Consider the following 17,525-nt stretch of genomic DNA (forward strand, 5'->3'; position numbering starts at 1 on the left):
CTTCAGTTATAGCTTAATAGTAATAATATTAATTGAATTTACATACACAAAATAAATTGAATGTATTTTATTCAGTGTGTTTCAATACAGTATAACTGACATTCCCTATAAAGCAGGAGAAAACAAACTGTACTAACGGTACTGCACCATTTGTTTTATGAGCACCAACAACATGTAATATGTTGGGATGCATGCCACGCTTCACATCAGAGCAGTACAAACAGCCACAGAGCACCCTCCTGCCCACACCCCCACTCCCCCATTGAGAGTATTTACCTATGTCGTGCACATCTCACAACATTCTTTTAAAAATGTAAGAAATACTGTCATACTGCTTTTAGATATTGTAGATAATGTATTTTATGTGTGATGATATCAGATTTACCCTGGCTAGGAGTTTTTATTAAGCACAAATTGTATTTCAGTTCAAAAACACTTTTCCTAGTTACTCTGCTAAGTTCAGAAACGGTGGTGTACTTTCACCCCTTGTAAAATCTTTGCAAAAATAACATAATAGTAACATAACACCACAACTGTTTCACACTTTCCAGAAAAAAAGGTTAAATGACAGTGTACACATACACAGAATGAAAAATTTAACTATACCTTTTTGGTCAGGCCTAAAAATGGCCTTGTTGAGTCATGAAATAAGTATTTTACATGTGAGAGAAGGGTCTTTCTCACAATGGTTTTTGTCAGGCAAATTAGAATAGAACGTGTCATTCGGCTTGGGCAGATCATATTGTTCTTATCGAATTTGCAGGGCATTCATGTCCTCTCAACACCGAGGTCTGGCCAGTCATTTGTAAATATTTAGGTCAAATGTGCACACAGACACTTTTACTAGAGTCAAGAGCCAAAATATGAACTATTAACAGGGATGTTGAACTAGGTCATCAATTGCTCTACATTGCAGATATACAGTATATTAGGGAGATTTGATAGCATTTCATAGCAGAGATTTCTAATTAAACGTTTTATACAAGGTATTAAAGTGTAGTTCTCTGTTTATATGTTTACTAGCGCATTTTATGGGGTGGAGCCTCCCACACATAAAATCTCTATTAACCACGCTTTAAATCTGCATCATTAAATTTATCATTCAAGTTTAAAATGATAAAAGTTGTGCATATACTGTTTATGTGAAGACAGTAAACACACATAATAGTGTTGACTTATCCAATTTGTTTTTTATTTTATACAAAAAAGCTCATTTGGCATACAGATACATTCACTTGTCACAGTTTGTTTTTCGTTGCTTGTGTTTTTTCTTTTTACGTCATAATTTCAAAAACTTTCAAGATTTCTTATGAATATACACCAAAGAACATTTGTTAAACTTTTTTTTTAATTAGAAAAGATACTTTCTTGGTATGTGTATGTTATATTATCATTTCTTTATAAAAAAAAAAAATAATAACAATGGACAAAGCATCCTGAAAACGAATCTTTGTTTTATGAGCCAAAACAAGGTTACCTAGAGAAAGGAAAATGAAAACAGCACTAGCATGCAAACACAGCATTCGTCAATAGGCTTCCAGGACTTTGTAGGAAGAGAATGGTTTGACGAAATGATAGTCTAAGTTCCCACAGTGAGGACACTGCTGCACGTTACTGTATTCTGAGAAGTACTGCATTCCCACTCGAACGTCTATGACCGGCTTTCCGCAGTGCTTGCAGTTCAGCCGAGCCTAACAGGGAGAGACGAGCGACAGAGCAGCGGGATTAGAACATCCTACAGCCTGGTTAACAAGGATGACAAGGGAAGATAAAACGCATATCTACAAGATGGGCACCCTAGAATATATACCCATGTGGGCATAATGAAACAACGCGCTTCATTCTACATTCAGTCTAACCTGAATATGTTTTGCCCTATGACATTTAGATATATTTATGCAAGAGTGTTTTTTTTAAATATAAACTACATATTCTAATATTCTAACACAGAACTGAAAAGAAACTACATATCACCATTGTACCTGAGCAAAAATAAGTTTATGTAAGCCACAGGCTTGTGTCAGTTTCAAAAGGAACTAAACTAAACTCGCACAGAAAAAGCACATTGATGTCATATTAAAATTAAGGTCAATGTGAGGACACTACCACGGCGGGATCTCTCCCCTTTAGATGCAGAAGGCCTCAACCAGCCACTTCAAGACAGGAGGCTGTAAGCACGTTCAACTTCAGATGGGCCTCAGGGTTTAGTAAACTCACCTGGCAACATGGCGAGGCAGCCAGTATGTCATACGTGTACATCGTGCCTAGCTGGTGCCAGCTCCCATCCCAGCGTGACTTGCACTTTATACAGACAATCTTATGGACTCCCTCCAGGCAGTCCACACAAATCGCATACAGGTGCATCAGACGTCCTAGATGGCCCAAACAAGGATATTTAAAAATAAGTGCCATTTCCTCAATAAAATTACATATTCTACATATACACACACACACACACACACACACACACACACACACACGGCACAGCATCTACTGTCATGCAAACAGGAGCCTGAAGATCAAGGTGACACCATCAAACAACTGTTTCTATTCCATACACATCGTCTGCATAGATCTACTGAAGATGTGCATATATGCAGTTGACATTGATAGACACTGTTTTATGTCTGTGCGGAGACACATTAACAGGGATGTTGTCTACTCGAAATGTGCAAATTTGGTTACTTTTTCTTGTTTCCAGTAGTGCTATTCCAAGAAAACTATAATTAGATGTGCATCATCTGTGCACTCCTTATAGTACACTGCCAGGTTTGAGTGTGCAGTCTGCAACCACACTTTAAACTTTAACTTTCATTTCAAAGTCTTGTCAGCATAGAATCACACTTTTGAGACTGAATCTTTCTTTGCTTGTTTAACATTTGTAACTTCAAGCAGTCAAACTGACTTCTTTGCAAGACCTCGCCATGCATTTGAAAAACTATTCAAAACTATTTTAATTATAGTAGAGCGATTTCAATAGCTATATTGTCGATATAGAACATATATCTATATACAATATCTATATACATATATCTATATCTATATCTATATCTATATACATATCTATATACAATAGAACATAAGTGTCTCCATTCAATTTAACAAGCAACAGTGTCAGACGAGGCTAACAACACTCCCAGACCAGTGAGTGTGAGCATAAGGTTATTCAAGTCCTACCACAAGTTAACTTGTGCAATCTGACAGAAGCCAAATATACTACGATACAACAGTCCATTGAACACAAAATGAATTGTTTAAACACTGGATTCTTTTAACACTTCATTTTAACATTTTAAAATTGACTGGTGGAGCCAATGCATACTCATGTGAGGTGCCTGGATACTGGGGGACTGAAGCACTCTACTTTTAAAATCTTGCAAATACAAATATTTGCAGTTAAAGAAGACAACTGTGGAAGAACTGAGCAAGCATACAAATAACTGTATGTAAATGGCTCATGAGAGGGCTGTGGTCTGTGAGTCTCAGGTGTGGCACTGCTGCCATGACTCTCAGCCAGGCATTTAAATTTGAGCTGCTTCCACACAATGCACAGCTGTATAAATGGATAGTGTTTGAAATGCAAGCTACGGAAGTAACCCTGGGAGAGGGTGTTTGCTAGGCAAATAAGTAATACTAACAATGTTATGGTCTTAATAATTATCATGTAGTGGTAATAATGATAATAATCATGTCATGGTAATCTTGCTTGGCAGCTTGGAATGTGTGCAGGGCGTCATAGCAACCATGACTTGGAACAAATTTGCAATGTCCTTGCCTCATGGAGTATATATTAATAAAATCTTTAATGTCTCTTCAATTTGGTCCCAAGGTTGACAAACTTCTTCATCTGAAGGTCTGAGTCAGTGCCAGAATTACAATGGTTTGTGTAGTTTTTCATAATGGAACTGAAAAGGGGCTGATAACATTTTCATCACATTGTCTTCATATCCTGTTAAAAATCTATGGCTGAGTTCATTCAGAGAACTCATAAAACTTCATAAAACATTTTCTGCAGTATGGTTTTAGAGGGTAACCATTGTCCTTTATGAATCTACCAGCCAAGGGAGATATTAAGTTTGTGACATTTGCAGTTTGTACATTTGTAATGCTGCTTGCAAAGAACAATGAGAAAATTCAACAGTTTGCAGAGAGCTCTTTTGAATACTGTAGATAAGCAGTGACAGTTTCAACACTCTGCAGCCTCCAACACTCACCATGTTATCATAAATCCTTTTCACAAAAATTTGCATTGGAGGAGAAGCCAACACCAAAGACCCCTTGCTTCCAAAATCTATGCTGTACGATAACATAAAATGCAATTCAACAGGCCAACATTTGTCTGACAACTATCTATATGGATAACTTGTGAAATTGATTTGACAGCTTAAAGTGAAGATGGGTTGGGAGGAGGGGGCTCAGAGAGAGAAAAAAGGAAACGTCTTTACCCTGTAAGTGGCAGGGCACGTCGTACTCGATCTCGTCATGACGGGAAGGGCTCAGAAACAGCGTCCCGTCGACCAGCGGGAACTGCTCGAAGACAGGCAGGGCGCGGTGGCACAGGGCGCAGTTTACCACGTTCCTGTGGCTGGCACTGAGGGCAGACAGGATGAACTTCCGGAGCTCCTCCCCCTGGCCGGCGTGGGCGTCGTCCTCCATGCGCACGTGGTAGGTGTTCAGCTTGTGTCTGGGGATGTGGGCCAGCAGCTCCGAGAGGTCCAGCCTCCGCAGGAACTGCACGGGGTTGTCGCCCGGGGCGAGGCGGGGCAGGGGCAGGGCGGCGCCGTGCTCCAGGCTGTGCCCTCCGCCCCCGCGGCCCACCAATCCTCCGCCCACCAGGTGCTTCCGGTGGCCCTCCAGGTGGACGGCGTTCTTCAGGAACTCGCCCAGGTGCCTCGAACCGCGGGGCCCGCCGAAGGCAGGCGGGGAGAAGAAGGAGAAACCGGAAGGGGGTGACTGACCGGGGGAGTCGCAGGGTGAGCGTGGGCCCAGGCTGTTGCCACAGAAAAGCCCGCTGGGACCCCGTTCCTGAGAGTTCTGCCGGTCTATGGACTGCCGACGCGGCAGCTCCTGACTGGACGTCCTGTGCGCCAGCTTATTCCCTGCACTGTGCCGGCCTTTTTTGGGGTCTTCAGAGGGATCAGCCCCGCCGCCGCACGCGCCCCCGCTGGCCGAGCTGCAGGACTTGCCCAGGCTCTTCTCGGGCAGGACCTTTTTCTTGCGGTCGTCCTGCATGCGCTTCACCTGGTACCAGTCGGTGTCCTTTTTGAGGTGGCCCTGGCCGCAGCGGCAGGAGCAGAAGCGGAAGGCTAGGTCGTAGCCCTTCTTGGTCCACATGTTCTGCCGGCACTGCTTCTCGTTCCAGCTGCGAGCCCGGCCGATGCAGTTGAACTGGACCAGGATGCTGCTCTCCCACTCATAGAAGCACTGCAGGTGCATCCAGTTGCCGTAGGGGCAGGTTTCACTGTTGCACACCACCCGCTGATAGTCATCCTTCTCCAGGTCGATGGGTCTGCCCAGACTGCACACCAGAGGTGTGGCGCATGGGGCTTCTGCAGGGTACAAAAACAGAAGATAATCACTGTGGTGAACAATCATGTTCTTTTACAGGGAAAGACATACATGATGTGATTTATCTGTGCTACATGGAAGTAGAATGTTCATAAGATACAGGGCCTTTTGTTTAATGTTCTCATGATAGCCTACTCTATTCCAGTTAATATAAACCTCTGGTGTTTGGCAACACTATTATACAATTTAAAACAATAAAAGCACTGAAAACACAACAAGCATAGTGGCTTTTTCATATGAGGCACCTCAGTAGGCATGTATTCACAGTAGAAAACAGAACATACATTTACATTTTTATCATTTAGGCTAGCAGTCGCTCTTATCCAGAGTGACTTACCAACTGCCAGCCTTGTAACAGATGCTATCTTTTTGCCATAAAACCCAACAACAAGCAAGGATATGAAAGACTTAGGCTGTTGTTACTCTATAAATGTTGTCCCCTAGCCCAAGCCCAAGAAGACATCTACCAGGTGGCTCAGTCATGTGGCGGGTGGATGGCTCCATTAAAATAAAATGCTGAAAAAAGTGACCTTCACCAATTTGTGAAAGGACGTCAGACAGCAATTAACGAAAAGTCAACATCAACTTTCTGTACCTTCACACTCCACTTCTGCAATTCATGATTTATGTCTGAAACTGAATGAATCACTGATTTATTTCTGAGACACTTTCTGTGAAAAATCATAGCTACAATGACGTGGCACAAACACTCCTATTAGCTTAGGTGCTCACCAAGTATGTTTTTTCTTTGCTTTTCAAAACAGCCCAGGTTTTTGATTATGCCACTTGGCATAACTAGATATATTAAAATATTTTACATAAATCAAACAGTGATACCATTTGCATTATTCATCTGCTCAACAGATGCCCTGAACCACAGCAGATCGCATAGCCTACATTTAGCATATTATAGGTTTGTATTAACTGGATATCTACTGAAGCTATTCGCATTAAATGTCTTGTTCAAGAGTAGAAGGGTAGGGCTCAGTGTAGGGTTTTTTCAACCCTCCGGTAACAAATCAAGTTTTCAAACTGCAATACTGTACAGCTGTAACATGTAATACATTTAATACATTTATGAAATTTGTTATGGTCTCTGTAAGAACAGTGACTGGTTCTCTACTTTGAAACATGATACTACAATACGAAGTACGGTTTTACGTCAACTTACCCATCATTCTAAAATACAGCTACATGACCTGTACACTCACACCATGCAGAGTATGCAGTGAGGTTCCCCAAATCTTTTCTAAAGGATTTTGTTTCATCTTCATTTATATTTTTTTCCACAAACTCAGTTTGACATAATAATTCTCTAAATATGCTGTGTCATGTTAGTGTCACTGCCCATTTGCCCTCAGCAGCAAACGGTTTTGGCTTTTCTTACCCATCACCACCTGTGATACAATGGACGCAACAGCTTGAAAAATCAGGAATGTATTAACTGTTTATCTACATCAGAATAACTTGACATCTGCATTCACCATTGGCGCTATACTGTACCTCAGTCTGAACATCAGTCATGACATTTGTGTTTCTTACAATAACATATGAAAGAGACATACCAGAAAGAAGTATTTAAAAGCAGGAATCCAGGGATATTTTATTACAACTGTTTCCTAGAAATGAATGTAGGGGTAAATTATGGCTGTGTGCACTGGCAAACCCACATTCACCTCTGTGCATAATTGTGAGCAAATACTCATGGGGGCAGTTGTGCTGTTAGTACCAAGGGGTAGGCTGCCTAGAGAACTGGCTGGGATGGGCTGTGTAAAGGAGACCTCTGAGTAACTAAAGTACTCCCAACCTGGTGGTGTAATGAACACAGTTTAATATTTTCTTCTCACTCTGTCAATTAGGTCCATGTTACAACTCCATTGCAAGACTTCATTTCAGACAATCCCTTGCTCACCAGGAATTCTTTACTCATACAAACCTCATGCACTGTCAAAGCAAAACAAAATGAGCACAGAATACCAAGTGTGGAAAATAACTGTTTCACGATGCAGGCCTTGCTGAAGAACTGCCCTCTGCAGTCATTCATTTATAGGACTACACATAAAGGAATATGGTTGATTTCTTTTATTTGGGAAACACCTTGCATCTTCTGATGTGCAGGCTTATAAATACTGTCAAGCACTCCATTTAACCTTGAGGGAAGCTGCATTAAAGTCTCAATTTAAGACTAGGCCTGTAAAGTTTTGCTGGGGTGCAAAGATTGCACTTCAAATAAAATTGTAACTTTCTTTAATCTCAGTTGAGACAATGAAAAGATTAACAGTCCAGACCTCACCATTTGGATGTGCAGAAATATAGGGAAATGCCTGATACACTTATAGGGTATCAGGCAGGTTATGCAATGTAAACATAGACCCAGGTTTCTTTTAGCAGGCATATTCTGCACAATCTATGCTTTCTTCCGCATATTAAATGCGTCTACCTTGACAACTCTGTATGATTGCAACATTGGAAAAAGTCACATTCCTACATTAAACATACTGTATTGTCAAATTAATGTGCATCTCGCGTCGGTAATTTAGAACACAATTAATTTACGATGCAATCTTGTGCAAAACGTTTGGGTTTGTTGGTTCATTTTTTTTCTCTCAATTCACCTGGAAAAATCTTCAATACCACAGAAATATTTACTATCGGTCGAGGTCCTAAATAAGACGTAAGAAACGTCAGGTAAGGCATCTTACCTGAATCGTTTGTGTTAAAAACCCAGCTGTGCAGAACGTGCAAGATGCTGCTCAGCAGTAAACAATACAAGGCCTGAATAAAGCAAATCAAATAAATAATGGAATGCAAAAAAACAGCACAATGCACGAGGACAAGCACCTGGGACAAGTTCCTGCAAGTGAGTAAACGTTCGCAGAGGCGTTGCATATTCCGGGATAAAAACAATGCCATATTAATGCACGCAGATACGTAGCCAGCCAACTAGCTAGCTAGCTAATCATGAGGCATATGCACTGCATGTAGATAATCGTTAATCTGTGATTATGAAGCTATATTAAAAAAAAGAATTACAATCAATTTAAGTACAAGGTAATGCACGTTTTAGTTGTCAATGTTGTCCTTACCACTCGTATTCTCATTTGACGGTGCAGCTGTAGCCCCCAATAATGTTGTTGCTGCCGCCTGTGCTCCTGTTGCGGCCGCACTGGCTCCATTTTCCTGTTCATCTCCACTACTATTGGTGCGTTTGTTTCTCTTCCCCTTGTTGTTTTTCTGGTTGGGCATCGTGGTGTTCCTGGTATTAATGAATACTGATTATCAAAAGCTGTTGTCTCTCATTTCCGCGGTTTACATTTCGAGCGCTTTTAATGGGACGCGATGTTCTTTTCTCTGCCTCGTCTTCCTTTGCAGGTGACACGGCCTTTTACTGCTATTTCACCATCCAGATTTTTGCGGTTCTGTCAACGAAGGTACACGACGAAGGCGTGTCTGTCTCTTGTTTTGATTCTTCTGAATCTCGAACGGTCAGGCGCTGTTTTCCTCCTGCCTCAGTGACGACACTCGGCTCCTCCCCCCGCCCACTGGCTGCGAGTTATTAATAGACCTGGCAAGGGAGTCCCAAGTCAAGAAGTTCGGGCGAGAAGGGGAATCCAAGCCATGTCCCAGACATGAAATAACGCCCTTCACGAGTTTCAGGTGTCTGCAGTCTTTGAACGTGCGGGGTAGCTGGTCTTCCGTCATATTTCAGCTCATTTGCAGCAGTGTATATACACAATCCCTGGATGCATTTTCTCTTAACACAACGTGCAACAGATGCCATTGCCTGGTCTATAACTGTCGACCTAAATGTCTCATTTTCTCAACCAGCTAAATAAAGACAGTTCGTTATGTCATAACACCTGGAATAAGACTCACCATCATTTTAAAATACATGTTGTATTCCATATGGGGCATGACCTGTATTTAAACGTGCAGAGTTATTTAGGTCACTTTTTTGGGGATATGGGGAAATGAGAGAATGAAAGGAGAGGAAGAGAGAGACACAGAGGGAGAGAGAGAATGACACAAATAAAATATGAACACATACACTTTGAATCATTGAATGGTCAGTGTATTCTTTATTTTCAAGGTGTTCTGTAATACTTGGAATTTCATTGCTTTAATATACTTCGCCAATACATTTTTTCCTGATGCAAGGCAAAAACTGCCCACTGATCAAGTGCATCATCACAAACAGGGGCTCCATTTGTTTTTCCAGTGCTTTCTACCTCAGTCTATTTCTTTCACACCAGGTAGTGTAGATTTACGTGCATGAATCAAATGAATGACATGAAAAACACACATCACTCACACCTGAGCACATCTTAATGCACTGGTACAGTCTGTATTGCTCAAAATCATGTAAAAAAATCCACAACGAATGGCCTGTTCATGTTACAGGTCCACATACCTTGTTGATGTGAACATATTTTGACATATTCTCAGATCAGCACAATTTAAAGGCATCCTAGGATGGAATAAAACCACTGCCAAGAGACATTAATGGAGACTTACATCAGTTAAGTTCACCTCAACAAGCTATGATCAAGTAAACGTAGACATACTGTAAATGTTCAAGGCATTCTGTTGTGTACTTGTAGCTTATGATTTCAACAGCTCTGAGATGTTTTAGGAATGATTAAAGCACTGTCTGTTAAACAACCCAACCCATTAAAATAGAAAGCTTTCTAAACCAAATATGGAAAATGTAACCATACTTTGTGTACATACAAAAGATCGACTTTTTATATTCTTAATGAGAGGTTTCATTTAAGCACAGGTTAAATGGAAGGTATGTTTGGTTATGTTGATTCAGTCCTGAGAAAACATTACAAAACCAACAATTTATTTGGCACAAGTCACCCTATTAAGGGAGACTGTAGAAAGACATCAGCATTGCACAAGAACTGTGTTGGCCTACTTGTCTTTAATGGCCCCACAGGTAAGGACAGTTGTGCGTTAGCAAACTTTGTGAATACACCATGGTTTACATTCACTAACTTTAACAACACCTGTGTGATGTGAGCAATGGCATTTAAAAACACATTATCTAAACCCACTTCCTTAGTTGCACCCATTTTCTTAAAAGAATTGGTCCAAAAAGTCCATATCCAAAAGTCCATGAGGTAGCAACATGAACATGTAAACAATAAATTTAAATCAGCAGACTGCAGACCATATGTGGGTATTAGTTTTCTTTTCACCAAAGATATCTGTAATACATCTCCTCTCCTTAGAAATGTTCCTTATTTGAATAAAAACTAACATTCCAATATAAGATACAAAATTCAATTTCAAATTCATGATTATTTGCCCTGAAAATATATAAAATGCTGATTGTTTGTAACTTGTTTGACACTTCACGATACTACCTCAGTTGTAAACCTGAATTTTGACTTTTTTTCAAACAATACATTTACATCCATCAGCCTCAGTCTTGCAACAGTATTACATCAACGTGGTCGTGGACACCCTGCAGGAGCAGCTCCCCTTCAAACGTGATGATCTTCTTCTTCTTGGCGGCCTTCAGTGTCCCGACGATCGCTTCGAAGAGGTTGGCACATTCGTCATCGTTGAACAGAACTCCAAACTTAACGCTGTACTTCCCGTCTGCATCTGCAATGGAGAAAGCTTCTGTTAGAACCCAAATCTGAATTCCGGAATGAGCTACAGGCCTCGACCTGTTCTTCACAGAAGTACCTGGCTCTGTGTCATTAGCTCGTGGTTTATTGTCATACACTACTTTTTGTAGTGAGCTGTTCTGCTTTTATTACAATTCTGTCATTTAAGCTTTCATTCAGCTGTTCCAAATAATTTTTCAGTCCATCAGCAAATGCAGTTACACTGACTCATGGGAAAGAAAAGCATAGTAAGATGTAAGGGAACAGGCATGACATTATGATATGATGAATGTATTTAAAATGGTATATTGTGGCTAAAAAAAAAAAACTTAAAGGATGATCATACTGCATTAAACTAATCAGGTCTGTTGTGGCTAAACCATACACAAGATCACATTGTAGGTGAACCACAACAAACATGTGATCACATCAAAACTAATGATGCAACAAAGGGCTGTAACAGTTCAAATAGCTAATAGAAGTAATATTAATTATCAGTAGCTTGTTTCAGCTTGGGGACCACACTAACACTATGAAAAGACCAAATGGGTCAAATATAGGCTCATTGAATGTAAACATTCTGACTTCCCTGGTTATGTTCTTGAGGTTGTTGGGGACCTATGCCCACCTTATTGCCACTGCTGGGGTTAAATATCCCATTGAAAATTTCAATAGAAATGGCATTTTTACCCCAGTCCAGAATCATATTAACATGCACATAGCCAGACTGTGTCAGGTTTATAGTACCTCCAGGTATACCACAGTCCAGTTTCTCTCAGCTCTCTTTCCCATAATGACACACTACCTGGTCAAATGTGGGCTGAGCAAGGTAGGGCATGTTTATTTTTACATTGTGGAATCAGGATGGTTTCATTCCCACGCTGTGGCACATGGTTACTATAAATTAACTGTGCAACAAATGCCTTTCACTTTGGAATACTGTGTTGCTACATGAAGCATATCAAAACAGAGGAAAGGAACCATACACAGAAAGTATTTTTTAACTGCTAATTTTATCATCTGATCATAACTGAATTAAAATGGAACTAAACTACATGAAGTCATATTATACACAATGATGTACATGTCCACAGTATATCAGATAATGGCCCTTCATCTGGTTCCAATCATATTCCCAATAAGTTGTTTACAGGCACCAAAAAATAAACCTGTCACTAATATTCCTGTAAACATGGTCATTAGAGTTTCCTAAATAAGCCCTGTAAAGGACAGATGTGAATGTTCCTGCTAATATTATTATTTGATAGAACAGCTAAGAGGGTGTCCAGTTTTGCATTATGTTGCACTATTTTCTCAACACTTTTGCAAAACAGCTAATTGTGAACAATCATTCTAATAAATATCCTCAACAATGGCAGACAACAGCATGTGGAAAAAGAACTTTGATATATCTGCCACAATTTGCCAGTTAAGACACTTGTAGACAGTAAGCAGCCAGGTATTGGTGCAGAAGGGGTTCATTTACGGATGCAGAGTGGAGAAAGTCGATTGTACGTCACAAACCTCATTCACCAAATGATGTGAAATGATGCAACACTGCAGTGCCACAATGCTTGTATCCATGACACTTTCCATGCATGTTGCTATTGTCCTCTACAAACTGGGAAGCTGTGCAATGTGTTGTATGGTCATGAATCAATATAGTGCCCCCATATGCAATATTAAGAAATTTGTGCACATGTTCTGTGAAGGCATGGTCAGCTCGTTGATAAACTGGTTGATTAAAGCATTTGTTTTGGAAGAAGCATGATATATTTCTGGGAGATCTGAATGGATCCAGCACATTCCTCAGATTATAGGGTGCATGGATGGCACTCAAATCCCTGTATTGCCAGTGACAGATACAAAGACACTGTAAATTAGAAATGATTTGCCTCTTATGTACTCTAAGGAGTAATGGGTGACTAGTACTGGTCATTTTCATGTTTTTGATATAAAGAAGAAACTCATCAGCTAAGATTACCTGAGAACAGATCTGTATGAATAAATAAATATTGTTCACGGCTGCTTATGTTTCTCTAAATTTTCTGTCACATACACCCTGCATACTTTGTTCTTATTGCCATAACCTCTGGAGCATAAAGTCCAAGATTTCTTGCAAAACTTTGATAAAGCACAGAGATACAGAATGTCTTATAATGAATATTGCAAAAAAATGTGTTTACATGAATTAATATTCTGTTTAACAGAGGAATATTTCACATCCTATTTGGGTTTTACCATAACCAGAAGAAATTATACTTTATCGGCTTATTAGGGTGTTGACATGAGCCATGTCAGAATAACTTAATATTAACATTCCAATGTTAATGTGCATGCACAGGTAGTCAATGGCAGATCCCAGACTGTGCAAGAATGCTCAGAGCTCCTTAATGACTAGCTGCATTCACATGGTTGGAGATGCTAATTTACAAGGCTGCTCTGTGGGTAGTCTGCTGCAGGGTATGCAGGTGGAGATGCACAGCTGAGCACTGAGTGACGGCACTGAGGGGTCTCATGCAGTCAAAGAATCCTTGTTCATTAAATTAACAATTAGCCAGATGAACAGTAGCTGGTTACCTATCATGTGAACCCTTGACTTCTTCAAACAAGCAGCCTTAACCCTTTTTATATGAACAGGTCAGACTACACTAGAGTGTTATTTTGTGATAAATCCATTGCTGCCATTAACTAAAATTGAGTATGATAGTAGTAATCAATAAACAAAAACAACTGTAAGAGGTGTACAGACACTGATGCAGACAAGTAGTAGCATTAGTCAGTCTCAGTGTTCATGTTTCATTAGGTTTCAAGTTAGCTTCCACACTGACAGTGGTAGAACAAAAAATCTACAAATGTGTCTCTATTACACTATTTTAAAAACTGGTATGCAGGGCAGGAGTGAGGGGCAGTTAAATGCTGATACAGTAAAAATGTATCAAATGCAAATGTACCAACAGAAATTTAACAAAAACAGCAAGGGCTTGAATGGCTCTTAGCTGACACTTTGCTGCATGGTTGCCCCTGAATGCAGACTGTGAGAACTGCACACACTTCACAGTTACTTGTTGCAACATTAGCTGGTTTCCTACTTTGGCATTGCTTGGTTCAATACTTACTTTTGCTGCCAAGCCTACGGATCTGTTCAATTAACAGGGTTATCTCGTGATCCACATTCATTGTCCCTGGAAGTCAAACAAACAAAATGAATCAGACAACACACTGTTAACACAATACATGAGCCCAAATCAACATGCTCCCAACCTCAGCAGGCAATCACTGTTAAACAATGAGAATGAGGCAGAAAATGACTCATATTGCATGTGTTTTACTAAACATTGCTCAATTGTACAAGAATACTCACGCAGTTAATTCTCCACTTTAACCTGATTAGATGATTGAATTTATTACACAGATAATGTCTAACTGTTAAGTAATATTTCTTTTTCATGGAAGAAAAGCTATAACTGCAGTTAAGACTACTTTGGTGGATTCCCTTTCACAAACCCTTTTGCCATCTAGTGGAAAAAGGAATACACTGTTGTTACTCTGAAGGAGCTATGTGGGACACAACAGCAAAGGTAAGTACCCCTGGTCTTCCAGCTCCAGAGAGGTTTCTGATTATCATTCCATCGGAGCTTGCAATTGCATAATTGGATCAGTAATAAAGCTAAATTAATACAGGTGATTTGGACTGAATTATAAAATGCTGACTACCTCGAGCACTTGGTCACATGCACAAATTTAGTGGAATATTCAATCAAATTATGTATTTAGCAACAAAGATAAAGATAAAACCCAAAAACATCTCAAGCATTCCAGAACCAGGGGACCCTACAACCCCACTACAGTTTGTAATGTCAATTTAGTCATCCAAAAGTTAGCAGAGGCAGAGGCAGGAGAAACTTGATGTTGTTCTGGACAGGCATGACTTCTTGGTTGAAACTCTGCATTCAGTTTAATCGTTATGTCATTAGTACACACGGATAACTTAACCAACAGACACATCCTTGTATCACAAGGGCTGAGCTCCGCTAGGTCATATCTGAGTCGCCTCTGGGCAGATCCACGGATGTTCATTCCATGTGGATCATCTACTACAACGGGCTTTGTCATCTGTGAGCGATGCATGTCGTTACCGCTTCTGTACAAATTTGCGCAGACGCGACGCGATCAGACCAAGAGAAACGTGCCAGTAGATTAGCGGTTCTGCACAGCGCCTGCTTTAAACCAACAACGTGAACAAGCAGTGACTAGTTAGAAAGAAATTCATGGCCATATAAGGTATTGTATTTTCTTCTGGCCACCTAATTAGAATAATGCCGGCTGATCCTCGTGGAGAGGAATAACACTTGAATTGCTTCCCAGATTTCGGAACATTCCCAATGTTATTTCTCCCGGTTTCAATTTCATTACAACCTGCCGGTGCAAATAGGTTAATGCGGAAGAATACCGCTCCCATCGCCTTTCCGCATTGCTCCTTTGAATAATACAAACTAAGAAATAAACCCAGACTTAAAAATATTTCTAAACGTTAATGCAGCAATGCAGATAGACCGTGACTGAAAACCTTGCCTAGTTCCATCATAACTCGGGATTTCACGTGAGATACCGTGTACTTTATGCGGAAGTAGGTCGTCTCACCAACACCCAAATGCATGGAGAGGTACAGGAAAATATATTATGCGCCGCTAAAACACACGACCAACACGCTTTTGAAACACGCAGATATCTTATTCCTTGGTGATCGAAACACAGTGCCCCTCATATCAGAACAAAACCCTGAGAAGACTGCATTCAATAGTTCGACGCGCGTAAAAAACTGCCGGTTTAAAAGAATCTGTATTTCTTTCACAAAGTTGCAAGCACCTTTGTATTAAACATAATATCTCCCCGGCGATTATATTCGATACCATTTTCTAATCACGTATGTTTGCTGTACTCACCAAAGCAAAATGTACGGTTCTAGTGCTCCAGAGTAGCAAGACACGACTCCTTTCTAAACGAGCAGGAAGTGGATAAAGTCGGTGAAATGAAAAAGCTGTGTGCCATACAATGAGAAGGCGATAACCTGACGTCAGAACCCCCGCCCCATCGTATCATAAAGAATAGGTGCATACAGTTGGCTAGCAGTGTATGCCGGCGCTGTCAGCATTGCTATACATGAAAACGTGCTGGATAACCTGTGAAAAGGGTCCGCACGTAGAAGTTGCGAGTTGTTAATGTTGCATACGAATTTAGCCAAGTTGTATGAAGAAAGGGAATTCTTTCTCATTGAATAAGGACATTGAAATTCAAGAATGCATGCCATTCCATCCTCAATTTTCTTTGCAGCATATTGCAAACCAGTTTCCTTATACTGTATTACACAAACTAATAACGACCTTCACGAGGTGAAAGTTCTCTATTAAATTCTGGTGTACGTTTGGCGCAGGGTGTGTTCACAGTCACTTAATTTTGTATAAGACAAGACTCCTCTTAATTACATATTTGTATGACTTGCATCGATATAAATGACAATTAATAGCTGAATAGTTGTTTTCACATGGTATACATTAAATCTAAACGACATAGATCCCACTCATTCCCTGTGGCAATGCACTGTTCACCTCTCATGAAATGTGTGCATAACTGTGATCTAACACACATAGACACACACAAGCAAGAATCGAAGCAAACAAAAGACAGGAGGTAAATATGTAGGCTTTACATTTCTGAATAACCTAAAGGTATAAAATGCATTGATATTATTATGCATATCATTTTTGTCTGATTTTGGAAATCATGTGACCTGACCTATGTTATATCTGTACTAAATAATACATAGTCCTAGCATTAGAGAACATTGACCTTATTTTCAGTTCTTCCTAAAATTAAAAGGCGTTGTCTGTAAGAGAAACAACACATTAAGAACCACAATCAATTCAAGCATTGTGTGAGTGTTTTGCAATGAAGATATAATGAAAGACGTTGCGCCTGAGGCTATTTTATAAATAGGTCAAAAATGATTCTTTCATCACCGTGCTTTTTTGGCACTGTGTTTAATGTGATTCTTCTCATCAATAATTCATTACCAAGTAGAATTAAATATGTGATGCTAATCATCCAGAGTCTCAGCTATCAGATTTATATTATTATTGCTTTTTTGTTTCACTTCTACATGCTGAAACCGAGCCTTGATACTGTGTTGCTTATGATGTTTGATGAACAGGGGCTGAATATCCATATCATGAAAACTGTTAGCACTAACATGAAGACATTTAGCAATTAGTTATTTCAGTTCTTAAATCAGGGAAAAGTCAGGATTTTTGATGATGCTTCAGAGCGTTTGAACAG

The 17,525-nt window shown here is 40.0% G+C and overlaps 2 protein-coding genes across 2 annotated transcripts; both read right to left on the reverse strand.

Moving 5' to 3' along the window:
- Positions 1–1,526: 1,526 nt before the first annotated feature.
- Positions 1,527–9,094, reverse strand: heca (hdc homolog, cell cycle regulator). The gene is made up of 4 exons (XM_036550356.1): positions 8,655–9,094; positions 4,446–5,549; positions 2,218–2,372; positions 1,527–1,691 (listed from the first exon to the last, which is right to left on the reverse strand). The coding sequence occupies exons 1-4, from the start codon at positions 8,812–8,814 to the stop codon at positions 1,527–1,529; spliced, it is 1,584 nt and encodes a 527-aa protein (XP_036406249.1). The 5' UTR covers positions 8,815–9,094.
- Positions 9,095–9,638: 544 nt separating this feature from the next.
- Positions 9,639–16,228, reverse strand: abracl (ABRA C-terminal like). The gene is made up of 3 exons (XM_036550219.1): positions 16,136–16,228; positions 14,309–14,374; positions 9,639–11,184 (listed from the first exon to the last, which is right to left on the reverse strand). The coding sequence occupies exons 2-3, from the start codon at positions 14,367–14,369 to the stop codon at positions 11,000–11,002; spliced, it is 246 nt and encodes an 81-aa protein (XP_036406112.1). The 5' UTR covers positions 14,370–14,374; positions 16,136–16,228; the 3' UTR covers positions 9,639–10,999.
- Between the last annotated feature and the right edge of the window lie 1,297 nt (positions 16,229–17,525).

The sequence above is a fragment of the Megalops cyprinoides genome, chromosome 17, assembly GCF_013368585.1.
Source record: "Megalops cyprinoides isolate fMegCyp1 chromosome 17, fMegCyp1.pri, whole genome shotgun sequence".
Classification (NCBI taxonomy): domain Eukaryota; kingdom Metazoa; phylum Chordata; class Actinopteri; order Elopiformes; family Megalopidae; genus Megalops; species Megalops cyprinoides.